We start from the raw sequence: 14,803 nt of genomic DNA, 5'->3' as shown, positions 1-14,803 counted from the left end.
AGTTTAAATGATAATTTATATTTACTTTGCACTATTAATATGAAATAGAACTTTTTGAAAAAACGGTGATTTTGAGTATACTTTGATCTTCAATAATGTAGATTTATGTTATAGTATATCAAAATTAATCTTTTAATTTATAAAAAAACAAATTTAAAAAAACTTGTAATATTGTTAAAAACATTTTTATAAAATTCATTTTCAAAAATAAAAATAAAAAATCCATTTTTTTAAGCTAAAATAATCTGATCCTATTAGTAGAGCTATTGCAAATGATACCCACCCAAATTTAAATGATAATTTATATTTACTTTGCCCTATTAGTATGAATCTCTTCAAACAAAACTTATTAAATTTATTTTTCTCTCTATTGTAAAAACTTGTTTAAGCATTGTACTGAAATTTTTAATACATTAAAAACTTTACAACAGTATAGATATCAAATATATATCAGATTCAGCTCCTGTAGTTATAAATAAAGCATCCAGAGGGATGAAGAAACTTCAAAACAATGTACTCTTCTAGTTTTACAGGTTATGAATACATCTATATAAAGCTTGTGCAACATGTTATAGACACAAAATTTCCTTTTCAATGACAATGCCCATCTAAATCTTAAATTTGGTACCTTGTTTTAGATGCCACTAATATTCTAAACTACACATTCCATACAAACTTTCAATTAGAGCTAGGAACAATAACATGAATAATATCATTCTAGAATTACTGCTTAAAGGTGATGATCCTATAGAGAACTGGAATTTGTGAGACTGCTCCCTGCATAAGAGAATCAAGCACTATGGTTACTATCAAAATACAACGGTGCAACACAAGAATTTCTCGGAAAGTCAAACATCATAGTAATATTTGTGTCCAAGCAAGTTTAACTGCGAAGTTCTGATAAAAAAACAACTACTAGTATGTTTTAAGGCGATCTTACCTTTGCAGGGAGGATAGTAGGCCACAATATATTGCATTATCTGGCAAAATATTCTCGTTACTATCATTCTCCGGGTTTACAACTTGTAGATAGACTTCTTGGCCCAGATACCAAGAGTTGAGATTCTCCGCACGAAGGTTCCAAATGCCAGCGTTGTCAAGAGATACTAAAATGGCTGTCCATGCCCCGGGAAAGACCTAAAGAGACAGGTTAAGAACAACGCTATTAAAAAATGGCTTATAAATGGGAGAGATAGTAGTGAGAGAGCAATACCTGTGTTGTACATCGCGCCACGCCATCCCACTTATTATAAGTATTTCTGCTATTTTCAGTCCATACTCCGAAATCCATGCTACAATTCAAATGCAAAATTTACTTAATTTTATTCCTAAAATCATAGTTTTCATAAACGAAAAGTAAACTTGTTATATCAAATTTTTAGAGCTAAAATCTCACCCGACAACAAAAAAAGCATAGCCATCCAAATGGTATGTCTGAACCGTGGTGTCATTGTTTTGAAAGATTATTTCCATAAAACCTCTGTAAGTTCCATTAATGAGTGAAACATCAACCTTAGAAGGCCTGTTCATGAATCTATTTGGAAAATCAAGCTTGTACACTCCGAGAATTTTAAATTGTTGCGCAAGCGTCAAGGGAGTTGAAGGTGGTAAATATGATATACCGTTAAGGGTAGTTCGCCACTTTCCATTTATAAGCTCGGGAGGTCTATTGAGAATAACATATACATCTGTGACAGTAATGTCGCCGTATTTGAAGGAACCTTGCGGGTTTGGACGTGCAGCACCAGCAGACACGTTCCACCTTATAGATCTTGCTTGATTGATAGAGAAAGAAGGATTGTCTTGATCAGAAAGACTAGGAAGAGGACCTGAAGCAGGACCCTGAGAATTGGAATAGTGCAAAATGGAAACTCCGGTAGCTTTAGCCCATGATGAATTAACAAACCGAGGACTCGCGACAATATAGTAATCAGTGCTCGCATTTTGATCCATTGTAACCAAGAATGAATATGACTGGCCAACATGAATATCCATGTTTGTGTAGTTTTGCTGAACTGTGTATGATCCTTCGGTCTCCACAAGAAGCAAGTTGTGATTTTGTATCCTAAAATTCAAGCTTGTTGAGATGCCGACATTGTGAACCCGTATGCGGTATGTTTTCCCTATTTAAGACAAGATGATCAGGTTAATTGCCAAAAACAAGCTTTTATCAAGAATGTCTATACATGTAACAAGCATTCTAATGTTCACGAACAATCTAGAGTGGCATATTCTTACCAGGTTCCACGTTTATTATCTGGTAAGAAATGCCATTTGGGACGAGTGTGTCGTCATAGCGATAAGGACCCAGTCCGTTGATAAGAACACCGTCAGGAATTCCAAGATCAACGCCGTTTTCCACGTCCTTCCTGAGATCCTGTGTCAGTATATGAAACGGTCAAAACCTCTAAATTAAATTTATAGAAAAACAAGCAAGACGAAAAAAGTGGCAAGACCTTATGACTCTTGGTGTACCAGTCACTCAGAAATATCGTAACATCACCATCTGGCAATCCAAAGGGAACAGGAATAACTGCTCGATTGTTTATGATAATTCCTCCGTATCCACCCGAAGCCCTCTGGAAATTTAGCGAAGGGAAGTAGAAAAAACTCCCTATCTGATCTTTAACTTGAAACTCGTATGTCCAATTCCAGCCAGCCGGAATCGGACAATTGGTTCCCGAAACTCCATCTTGCCATGTGTCTTTCCTATGCTGTACACCGTTCCTGCATTTTACTACCCGACATAATCATCATCATCACCAATATTAGACATGTATCGTCACTCTAGAAATAACAATTTTGCTACCATGTCAGAAGTAAGGGCTCATCAAGATCATTCTTCACATTAACAACCACATTCCAGTTTGTTGTGACATTTAGAATTGGTCCTGGAAATTGCTTATTGATCCCAATTACCTGAAATAGCAATATTTTTGTTACAAAAAAAAACTACATTTCTGACATGCGCATATCTGATAACAATGAAGCTTTTGTTTGGTTATACGGTGAATAAAATTGATTTTAAATGAATTAATTCTATAAATTTGATTTTGACTAAAAGTGATTTTAAAATAAAGTGATTTATGTTTGTATAAATTTTGCAAAAGTGAGTTGAAGAGTAAAAATTACATTTAGAGTAGAATCAATTCTAGAAAGTAGAATCAATTCTAGAAAGCATAATCAATTTTGCACGAGAACAACCAAACTTGCCAGAATCAATTATACACATTCAGAATCAATTCTGGATGCTCCAAAGGTGAAATCAAACATAATCAAGCTAAGTGCACTAAGCATGGTTTTAAATTGCGGCCACAATATTGGTGATGCATAAGTCTTCGCAACCGCATTAGACCGCAATTGCAGTGTGATTTTAAATTAGAAGTGCAGTCAAAACAGCATCAGACGACTTTTCCAATGTTTCATCTAGTATTTTCATAAAAACTCAAATTTTCAGAACTCCAAAATTCAATTACATGAAAAATCTTAACATGGTCTATTTCAAACCCCTACCAATCAAAACTCACGCTGCAATGCACATCGCAGCAACCGCAATCGCAACACCGGCAAATGCAACCACTTAAAACCATGAGACAAAGTACATTAAGTAAGCAAACTTCAAACAAGTTCAAAAGGTTCTTCTCAGCACCCACTAGCACTAAAATTGCAGTATCATAACAGAATTTCATAAATAGGAACAACCAAATATACAACAAGGGTTTTGGAAATTGGAATCTTTTTACCCTCCAACTCCCAAAACAAGGATCCATCCACCCTTTATTCTAAAACTAAAACCCTAAACTTAAAACCTATAGTATGCAATGCAAGTAAGTAAGAAGTAGAGAAATGAAACCTGTTGTTTGACTCCAAGTGGGGACACTGTGGTGTAGGAAACAGTCCAATCAAAGTAAACAAAAGGGTCACCAGCAAAAGCAGTATCTAAGAAGAAACATAGAAGTGTTGTGAAGAACCAACAAGAGGAAAATGATGGCATGGTGGGTTGAAAGTACTATCGCTTATCTTCTCAAGATGTATAGAGAGAGGGAGGAAGAAGGTGTTGAGGTGAATGAAAGTTGGCAGAGAGACATAGTTGTTGTGTTGTGAGAGTCACAGCGTCGTCAGATCACATGGGGATGAGAGAGAAGAAGAGGGAGCCACTTTCTGACTTTCATGTCCTGTCTTGGGCCCCAATCCTTGACTTTTAATGCACTTAACAGATTTGCTTTTTTTTTTCTCTATTTTTAATCTCTGTTATTATAACTTTGACGAGTTTTGAATTCTATACGAAATAATTGAGCTTATTTAATGTTACGAGCACTTATAGAGATAAAAGTATACATCAGTCACTAAAGAGATTCTTAGAAAGCCAGTATGAGATGAATGGAGTCAATCTAATTTGGTAATGAAGTTTTGGTATAATAAAGAAAAAGGACTCATTTTGGTCGATTCAATATTCCTTCTATCTCACGATAGATATCATGTTTTTTTTTTATTTGACTTAAATTATTTATCTCGTGATATTTATTATTTTATTCTTATTTATTGTATTTTAATTATTTAACTACTTCAATATCTATTATTAATAAGAGTATTTTAGTAAATAATATTTATTTTATTGTTGATATCAATATAATTAATCATTAGCTTTAAAAATATGAAAATCTAAAATAAAAAACACTTGTTGGGAGACATACACTCAACTAGGGGAAATAAGCATTGTGCTAAGCTTTGAGAATTGTAGATTTTAATAATCAACGTGATCGAAAGAATAATTCTTACCATTGATTAGTTTTTCATTTTCGTGCGTAAATCTAAAAAAAATCAATTTAGATATTCTCTCAAAACTCTAAAAAAATTAAAATCAAGTTTTTCAATTTTAAACTTGTTCTAACTTCACCAAAGATCCAATAAAACTATTCAAATCAAGAGGCTCAATTTGTTGGAGTCAATTATGGGGGTCAACACGAGGGAACATTTTTTACTTTGGAGATTTTTTTATGAGCAACACGTATTTATGAGAGACACATCATATACTCATCCAAAATCTTGAGATGATATGTGTGCGGGTTCTCCCACTTATAAATGCTCAAATCTCCACATTTTTAATCAGTGTGTGACTTTCCCACACTACTCACACTTGTTATTCTAAACGCCCCCTCAAGTGTGAGTCTATCCACAATGCTCCCCCTCAAGTGGAAGCTCTTTTTTATCACATACACATGTACCATCGTTGACACTCTTCAACGTGACACTCTATCCACGACCATGTGGGGATACTTTCGATACAAGTGAGGTAGTCTCTTCATTCGAACCTGGTTCTGATACCACTGTTGGGGTCAACTCCGAGGGTCAACACTAAGGAGATTTTTTACTTTGGAGACTTTTTTATGAGCAACATACTTTTTTGAGAGACACATCATATACTCGCCCAAAACTTTAAGGTGATATGTGTGTGAATTCTCTCACTTATAAATGCTTAAGTCTCCATATTTTAAATCAATGTGAGACTTCTCCATATTATTCACACTCAACGGGACACTCTACCCACGATTGTATAGGGATACTTTCGACACAAATGAGTAGATCCCTTCACTTGAACCAAAGACTTATGATACAATTGTTCGGTCTATCAAATCGAGGGATCAACACGAGTGATAATTTTATACTTTGGAGACTTTCTTTTTATGAGCAACACACATTTTTATGAGAGACACACCACAACTCACTTAAAACCTTAAGGTGATAGGCATGTGGATTCTCTCACTTATATATGCTTAAGTCTCCACATTTCTAACCAGTGTGGGACTTCCTCACACTACTCACACTTGTTATTCTCAACACAATCTAGTCAATGGCGTTCCTCTGTGCCAAAGTACGTCACAAAAGGAGTGTTTCATCTTCATCTTAATCGTTGACGTGTTCATCCAACAATATTTCGCATCTCACATCAGACCAGTTGGTGACAATTCTAACTGTCACCCCTATATAAGTGTGATTCTACGTTACACTCGGGTATTCATTCGCACTCGCACTTTCAACTTCCACCCATCTCGTTTTACTAACTTGATCATTGAATTGTTAATATTGTAGGTACCCCCTCTTTAATCACCATATAAAAAGTCTTTTTCCGGTTGTCATCTTCAACCTATAATTTATCTTTTAATTAAGTACGTAATATAACTCTTGAAACTATCAGAATTCCAAATTGTATATTTCCCTTCTTCTTCATTGAATTGTCCTTCTAATAAAATTACATCAAATTGATTTAACATTTTCAATCCAAATTTTCTAATTTAGGTCGACTGCAATGTCTAAACTACAAAACACTACTTAGAGTCGTCATTTGAATGTCGATGATGCCTAAGCAAAAACATATGTTAGAAGGATGGTAATGTTGGTGTAGCGTAAATATCGTGACACACGCTTTAAAGCTTGATGCTAACATGTGTGTCCAACAAATGTTCGGTAACGTCTCGTTTACGTGTTCCCTAAGGGCACGTGTTAAGAAACCCATAAATAAAAACTTTGTGTTTAAAGTAGAAACTTTGTTTTAAAATTGTGTATTGATTTGATTAAAAATTTATTATTTATTTATTTATATTTATATATTCAAACAAACTTTTAATTTATGATTTCTTGACATATGCTCTTATGGAATAAGTTATCATTACTCTAAATAATCATAATAAAATTTGTTTTTTTCTCTTTTTACCTTTTTCAATTTATATTTATATGTGTACCTAAATGAATTTAATTTGTGGTTCTGATCGCGGAAGTCTTGCTCCCCACCAAACAATCTTTAACCTAACCCGTTTTTTCATATTAAAAAAAATATATGTATTTATTTTCTCCATAACCACATTTGTATCAGATACCTTTTTTCTTTCGTATAACTTCTGAACTTAAATCTTAAACCTTCTCCATACCTCTTAATATCACATGCGTGCTTATTTATATCATCATTTAATAAGATATAATACATTTTATAAGTATTCATAGAACCATTCACGCCACAAGATGAAGAACTTGTTTATCATTATTTAAAAAAATTGTCTTCTGATTTTATTACAATTTACCGTGTGCATCAAAACTTTTCATAATTATTGATAGTGTCTCATTCTCTTTATTTTTCATCTTAAACACACCTTTCTTCTAAATATTTTAAACTACTTATTATTCTGGGTCGGCCAAAGGCGTAAGGAGCTGAGACTCAGTTTAGCTCAAATCTATTACACTTGACCTAGGGTATAAAAATCAGTTTACACGAAGAGCAAGGTACATTCTTTGATCTCCACTCTTCACTATAACTATCTTGAATCTTGAATTGACTTAGACGTTGGGATGATAACCTTGCAAGTTCACCCTATGTCGCCACGTTAGAGATCAACACCACATGTTCAAGATATTCAATTCACCAACTGCCTCTGATTTTGGTTCCTAAACAGAACACCAGTGTCGTCTGAGGGAATCGACTTCTGATTCCTATGATTTCCATGATTTCAAATTCAATCTTTGGTTTACCATTTCATAAGATCCTCATGTCACTGAATCAAGAGCATTTAGAACTGAACATAGAAATTATTCGCATTCGATTCAATCAGTTATTTTTTCAACTATGATTCATCAAATTTTCATATCTCTAATTCCTTCGGGAACTCCACGAAGTAAAAGAAGAAAGGATCCTATATCCAAATCCAGAACTACACTAAAATTACTAGAGAATGGAGGTAATTTCCTTGAATATCATGTTGAAGATTCATGATCCACCTCTATCCCCACCGCTAACATGATATTTACCTTGGCGACATCGAATATACGACAAGTTCCCAGTTAATAGGGGCATAGATCTCGTACCGAAACGCCTTCTCTAGGTACCAAAGGATCTTCAATCGATGAACGGATATCTCCTCAGGCCACATCCAATAGATTGTGATGAAGCTTGTATCGCAACTGAAACTACATAATCACGACAAAGCAAAACGAGCTTCCATTGCAAAATTATTTGTAGTTGAGTATGAAGACTCTGCTACATATTCTCCTCATCACTTAGGTCGGAAGGGAAGTTGATTCCAATGGTGTTATTCTGGTAAAATTCATCTTCCTTATGACTCTAAAGTGTTGCATCAAGAAGTTGAGACGTTCAGGCTCAAATACGGTTGAAGAGCAAGAACGTTAAACAAACTACAACCATAAACTTCCTAGTAAGTACAATAGTTCCCGCTGAGGCTAGAGTTTGTGATGCTTGTCGTGACTATATATAAAATATAGTCTATCGGGTACTTGACTGCAAGTGCACAGTCCAGTCGCTTTAGTTTTAAAAGATATCGATCCCACGGGGACCTATGGTCAAACTAGTGTTACTAACGTCACTATGTTTAGCTAAGGGAATGATTAGTAGAAGTTCGGGGGCAAAATAGTAAATCTAAGGGAAATTTAGTTTTAAGAAAGAATTGATGGAAGGAATCAGTATGCAACGCATTAATTGTCAGGGATTCGATAAGTCACCCGTGAATAGTTTAAATGCCAAATATCTCTCAGTAGAAAATATTTATTTAAAAAGCCCTATCTCACACTCTCGTGATTGTTGATTCGGCCTATAGCTTTAAGTTAGAATGTACGCTATCGCTGTCCCATTTGAAGTTAAAATTACTTTTTGAAAATAAATAAGTTCTAATTGCTTTTAAAGTGTTCTCGCTGTTTTTAAACTCAATGCCTAATTTTTACTATCCAGCTCGAGCCTCACGCTCTCGCGATTGTTGGCTCTCACCTTAGTTAATTTCCCACTCTCGTGGCAAAACCGTATTAAATAGCTTTTCACGCTTTTGTGATAAAGTTAATTAAATTTAAATTAAAAACTTCAGCCTAAAAGATTGTTTGAGAAAAAGAGTTTTCACTGATTATTATTAAATCCCATCTAATTAAATTGCTACATATCGATACCGGTAATTTAGCCGAACATGTTAAATAAAGCAAACACAGCGCATAAACAGATCAACATTGCGGCAAACATAATTATAATAATAATTGGGCAATAATAATAATAATTCAATAAAAACCTGGCAATCGGGATATTAATTAAAATGGTATGATCTTTGAGTGTAAATCAAGGCAAATATCTGATGTGTTTTCGCGTTATCAAACTCCCCTAAACTTGAATCTTTGCTTGTCCTCAAGCAAATACAATTTGAAAGCAAAGTTAAACGTGAATACATTACCCATTCGTACGTGGTTGTTAGGTGGATTGTCACGGTGTCCGATATTCGAGTAAAACACTAAAGATACTGTGACGACACGAGCTTTTAGCTTTAGCATAGATCTCTCCCTTGCACAAGCCAGTTCGAATCATAGCTCAACCTAGTGTCTCTGTTTCTATTTCACCCGGTTTCATTCTAGCGCAACCACATTAAGCCCTTTGCCTCCGCACGCACTTAGTGAAGTAGCCGATTAGCGACTTTGATCCTTTTCTCTGTACGGGATCTGGTACACTAGTGCGGTACCTCTTTATATATCCCCTTTTTGAAGGTTGTGGGGGATCGAACCGTGGTTCGCCCTACCGAGTCCTATAGGTACCTCTGGACCAACCAAATGGGGTTTCTGTTCTTTCTTTTTGTATATCTTTGCAACCTTTTGTATGGTTCGTTTTTCAATTTCTTGATAGCAACGGTATGAAGGAGTTTCTTAATTTGTAGGCATCAAACACTTATATTCATCGGCTCTCCACGTGGTTTGTGCTTGAGACGGTGCTGACTGCTAGTATAAACTACTAGGGGTTAATCTAGAATGGATACTTAAGGGTGGTTGCATTATGGGTGCGGTGATTAAAGATGTTTTTAGTTGGTTGAACGTTGTTAAGCATTTTTCATCAAAGATGAAATCAGCGTCTTTCATTAATAAACCTGTAAGTGGCTTGGTAATTTTTGAGAAATCTTTAATGAAACATCGGTAGAAACCGGCGTGTCCTAAAAAGCTTCGTATTTCTCGTACGGTTTTCGGAGGTTGAAGGTTCTCTATGATTTCGATCTTAGCTCTGTCTACTTCAATTCCTCTGTCAGATACCACATGACCTAACCCAATTCCTTGTTGAACCATGAAATGACATTTCTCCTAGTTTAAAACGAGGTTTACCTTTACGCATCTTTCGAGTACTATTTCAAGGTTTGATAGACATCCTTCAAAACTCTGCCCACAAACAGAAAAATCGTCCATGAAGACTTCCATGATGTCGTCTATATAATCGGCGAAGATTGCCATCAAAAATCTTTGAAATGTTGCGGGAGCGTTGCATAATCCAAATGGCATTCGTCGGTAGGTGAATGTACCATAAGGGCACGTGAAGGTACTCTTTTCTTGGTCGTCAGGATGGATTGGGATTTGAAAGAATCCTGAATAACCGTCTAGATAGCAGAAGTGAGAATGCTTAGCCAATCGTTCAAGCATTTGGTCAATGAAGGGTAGAGGAAAATGATCTTTCCGAGTGGCTTTGTTTAGTTTTCTATAGTCGATGCACATTCTACTTCCGGTCACAACTCTTTGTGCTATTGACTCGCCCTTCTCGTTCTTAACAACTATAACACACTCTTTCTTGGGTACTACATGAACGAGGCTAACTAGGGGTGTTCGCGGTGCGATTTTGGCAATAAAAATCATCCGAACCGCAAGAGAAAAAAGCATGCGGTTTGGTTTGGTTCGGTTGGCTTTTAGAAATAAAACCAAACCAAACCAATGCGGTTTGGGTTGGTTCGGTTGGTTCGGCTTTTTATAATATTTTTATTGTGCCATACATACACCTATAGAGAACAACATAACTTTGTATTTAGTCATTCATACATGACTAAATAACATCAAAACTCATCATATTTAGACAAAAATGTTTCATTCAATATCAAAAAATTAGATTAGACAAAAGTGGAATAAAAAACATATATAAATAGTAGCATAAAATAATATCGAAGACATTATAATAAAACATAAAAAACATATGAGATGAGAGATTAGAGAAGATGAAAAAAAGAACATAAGAGATGCGAGATTGAGAAGAAAGGTGCGATAAAAATGTAATTAAAAGAGAAAATAGTAACATAAAAGATGAAAAAGAAAGAACATAAGCGATGACCTATTATAGTAGAATAGGTGAAACCTACATGGAAAAGAAGACGAGAAGAATGTGTGATACTACTATGAGAGATTTAAGAAGCTTGAAATTGAAACCCTAAGCGTGAGTAAGAGAAAATCCTTTGTAATTGTAATGTTAAGGCATACTAGGTTTGATGTTTTGGTTGGATGTGGGATAAGTAAAATTTGGGTTGTAACATAATGCAGTTTGGTTTGGTTTAGTTCGGTTTGCAAAATACAAACCACAAACCAAACCAAACCGTGCGGTTTTGTTAAAAAATGACCCAAACGAATCCGAACCAAATGCAGTTTTTTGCGGTTTCGGTTTGGTTTGGTTTGGTTTGCGGTTTTCTATTGGGTTGGTTTGGTTTTGAACACCCCTAAGGCTAACCCATTGACTATCAGAGATCGGGTATATGATTCCAGTGTCTAGTAGCTTCTTTACTTCATCCTTGACTACCGTACTTAGGATTGGTTGATCCTTCTCTGGTGTTCTCTAGAGGTTTTACAATCTTCCTCCAGCATAATGCGAAGCATACATATAGAAGGACTTATTCCTTTTAGATCGGCGATGTTATATCCTAACGCAGTTGGATATTTTCTTAGGACACCTAGTAATTTCTCAATTTCCATCTGTCCTAAGTCAGCGTTCACTATTACTGGTCTTTTCAGTTCAGTGTCTAGGAATTCGTATCGTAGGTTCTTTGGTAGTGCTTTTAATTCCAAGTCAGGTTTCTTTGGACATGGCATGTGGTTGGGTGTAAGTGCTAAGCATTCGGTTAGACTTTAGTTTTGGTATGGTTCATGCCAATTATCGTCTTCAAAGATTGGAGGGATTTGGATTTTCATTATATCAGAGTATGTGGTTTCTTGCATCTCCATCTCTCTCACGCACTCGTCTATGACATCGAGTAGATAACAGGTATCGTCTATAGCTGGCGCTTGTAAGAATTGGGTCAAGATGAATTCAACCTTTTCCTCTCCAACTTCGAATGTTAGCTTACCTCTCTTTACGTTTATTATGGCTCCGGCGGTAGCCAAGAATGGCCTTCCTAGTATGATAGGTGTACTGGCATCTTCTTTGATGTCCATGATTATGAAGTTTGTAGGAATATAAAATTGTCCTACACGTACGGGGATATTCTCTAGTATACCGACCGGATATTTGATTAAGCGGTCAGCTAATTGAACAAACATCTTGGTTGGTCTTAATTCTCCCATACTGAGCCATTTACAAATGGTTAAGGGCATTACACTTATGCTGGCTCCTAGATCGCATAGAGCTTTGTCTATGACGAATTTTCCAATGACACAAGGTATGGAAAAACTACCTGGGTCTTTTACTTTGGGAGGCATGTTATTCTAGATTATTGCGCTACACTCGGCGGTAAGTGTAACTGTTTCGTTATCCTCAATCTTTTTCTTATTGGATAGGATTTCCTTAAGAAATTTGGCATAGGAGGGCATTTGTGTGATGGCTTCTGTAAAGGGTATCGTAATGTTTAGTTGCTTCAGAAGTTCAACAAATTTCCTAAATTGACTCGCAGTTTTAGAACTTTTGAGTCTTTGAGGATACGGAATGGGTGGTTTATAAGGAGGTGGAGGCACATAAGATTTCTCTTTCTCTTCGGCCTCTTGGGTATTATCTTCTGTTTCCTTCAGTTCATTCACCTGCTCAGTTGAGGTTTTGTCTGGTTTTTGGTACATGGCAGGGTTTTGGAGTCTTGGATCTACGGGTCCGTCTACTTCTTTTCCACTCCTCAGTATAACGGCATTTGCATGTCCTTTTGGATTAGGTTGCGGTTGTCCAGGAAATGTTCCAGCTGGAGCGGCTGTAGATGCTTGATGTTGAGCCACTTGTGAAATCTGTGTTTCAAGCATTTTATTGTGGGTGGTTAAGGCATCTACTTTGTTCGTTAGTTGTTTAAGTTGCTCGCTATTATGTATGTTTTGGTTCAAGAAGTCTTTGTTTGTCTGAGCTTGGGTAGCTATGAAGCTTTCCATCATTAATTAGAGATTTGACTTCCTAGGCATGTTAGGAGCGTTATTAGCTTGCTTTTGATATCCAGGCGGAACAGCTGGTGCTTGGCCAGGTGCATACAGGGCATTGTTGTTCTTATACGAGAAATTAGGATGGTTTTTCCAACCTGGATTGTAGGTATTTAAATAGGGATTTCCTTGTGTGTAATTCACTTGATCGGTTGGGACTCCTGTTAATATTTGACATTCTTGTGCAGTGTGTCCAGGGTTTCCACATAACTCGCAGTTTGGAGTTACAACAGCCACGGTGGCTGTGGGTGGTATAGTCAAGTTGTCTAATTTTTGAACAAGGGCATCTACCTTTGCATGAACATGGTCAAGGCTACTGATTTCGTACATTCCACCCTTTGTCTGGGACTTTTCCACTGGAGTTCTTTCACCTCCCCATTGGCAATGGTTCTGGGCCATGTTTTCAATGAGTTGATAGGCTTCGTTGTATGGCTTGTCCATAAGTGCACCGCCCGCGGCAGCGTCTACTACCAGTCTTGTGTTATACAGAAGCCCATTGTAAAATGTGTGAATGATCACCCAGTCTTCGAGACCGTGATGTGGACATATCCTCATCATGTCCTTGTATCTCTCCCACGCTACGTAGAGAGATTCCACATCTTTTTTCTTGAATTTTTTGATTTGAGCTCTCAGCATAGCAGTTTTGCTCGGCGGAAAATATCGGGATAAGAAAACGTTCTTTAGTTCTACCCATGTCGTAACGGAGTTGAATGGCAAGGATTGCAACCAAGCCCAAGCTCTGTCTCTTAGTGAGAAAGGAAAGAGGCCAAGTCTTATCGCATCTTGAGATACACCATTCGCCGTTACAGTATCTGCGTACTGCACAAACTTGGTCAGGTGTTCATTAGGATCGTCTGTAGGATTTCCAGCAAATTGATGTTGTTGGACGGCTGATAATAGTGAGGGTTTCAGCTCGAAATCATTTCGATTTATAGCGAGGGCAGCAATGTTGTTGTGAGGTTCTTGTTGGGACGAGGTAGCGTAGAATTTAAGAGGACGGATATGTGGTCCTTCTTCAACCATGGTTGGTTTTTCTTATGGTTTAGGAGGATAGAAAATATCGAGAATATCATACTTTTGTTGATATTCGTGTATTCAGCGTCTTACGTATAAGAAACGCTCTAATTCTGGGACTGGTGGTGCTAAGTTATCGCCTAGTGAGCGAGTACTTGGCATACAATCAGGGAAATAAGGGAGAGAAGATTAGTTTTTATTGTTACCTTAGTCTATACCGTGCAACGAAAGAATCGCAATATTCGAGTAAAACAGGTCCCTGGCAACGGCGCCAAAAACTTGATGCTTATCGTGACTATATATAAAATATAGTCTATCGGGTACTTGACTGCAATTGCATAGTCCAGTCACTTTAGTTTTAAAAGATATCGATCCCACAGGGACCTATGGTCAAACTAGTGTTACTAACGTCACTATGTTTAGCTAAGGGAATGATTAGTAGAAGTTCGGGGGAAAAATAGTAAATCTAAGGGAAATTTAGTTTTAAGAAAGAATTGATGGAAGGAATCAGTATGCAACGCATTAATTCTCAGGGATTCGATAAGTCACCGATGAATAGTTTAAATGCCAAATATCTCTTAGTAGAAAATATTTATTTAAAAAGCTTTATCTCACACTCTCGTGATTG

The 14,803-nt window shown here is 36.5% G+C and overlaps 1 protein-coding gene and 1 non-coding gene across 2 annotated transcripts; one reads left to right on the top strand and one right to left on the bottom strand.

The window, feature by feature from the left end:
* Nucleotides 1–433: 433 nt before the first annotated feature.
* Nucleotides 434–4,207, bottom strand: LOC127127836 (monocopper oxidase-like protein SKU5). Its single transcript, XM_051057116.1, has 8 exons — nucleotides 3,854–4,207; nucleotides 2,810–2,919; nucleotides 2,457–2,727; nucleotides 2,239–2,377; nucleotides 1,397–2,123; nucleotides 1,214–1,292; nucleotides 941–1,137; nucleotides 434–777 (listed from the first exon to the last, which is right to left on the bottom strand). The coding sequence occupies exons 1-8, from the start codon at nucleotides 3,992–3,994 to the stop codon at nucleotides 645–647; spliced, it is 1,797 nt and encodes a 598-aa protein (XP_050913073.1). The 5' UTR covers nucleotides 3,995–4,207; the 3' UTR covers nucleotides 434–644.
* Nucleotides 4,208–13,690: 9,483 nt separating this feature from the next.
* Nucleotides 13,691–13,797, top strand: LOC127134068 (small nucleolar RNA R71). Its single transcript, XR_007807844.1, has one exon. It is a non-coding gene; the product is annotated as a small nucleolar RNA R71 (small nucleolar RNA).
* Nucleotides 13,798–14,803: the final 1,006 nt, after the last annotated feature.

Source organism: Lathyrus oleraceus, chromosome 3 (genome assembly GCF_024323335.1).
Source record: "Lathyrus oleraceus cultivar Zhongwan6 chromosome 3, CAAS_Psat_ZW6_1.0, whole genome shotgun sequence".
Classification (NCBI taxonomy): domain Eukaryota; kingdom Viridiplantae; phylum Streptophyta; class Magnoliopsida; order Fabales; family Fabaceae; genus Lathyrus; species Lathyrus oleraceus.
This window is presented reverse-complemented; position numbering and strand designations above follow the sequence as displayed.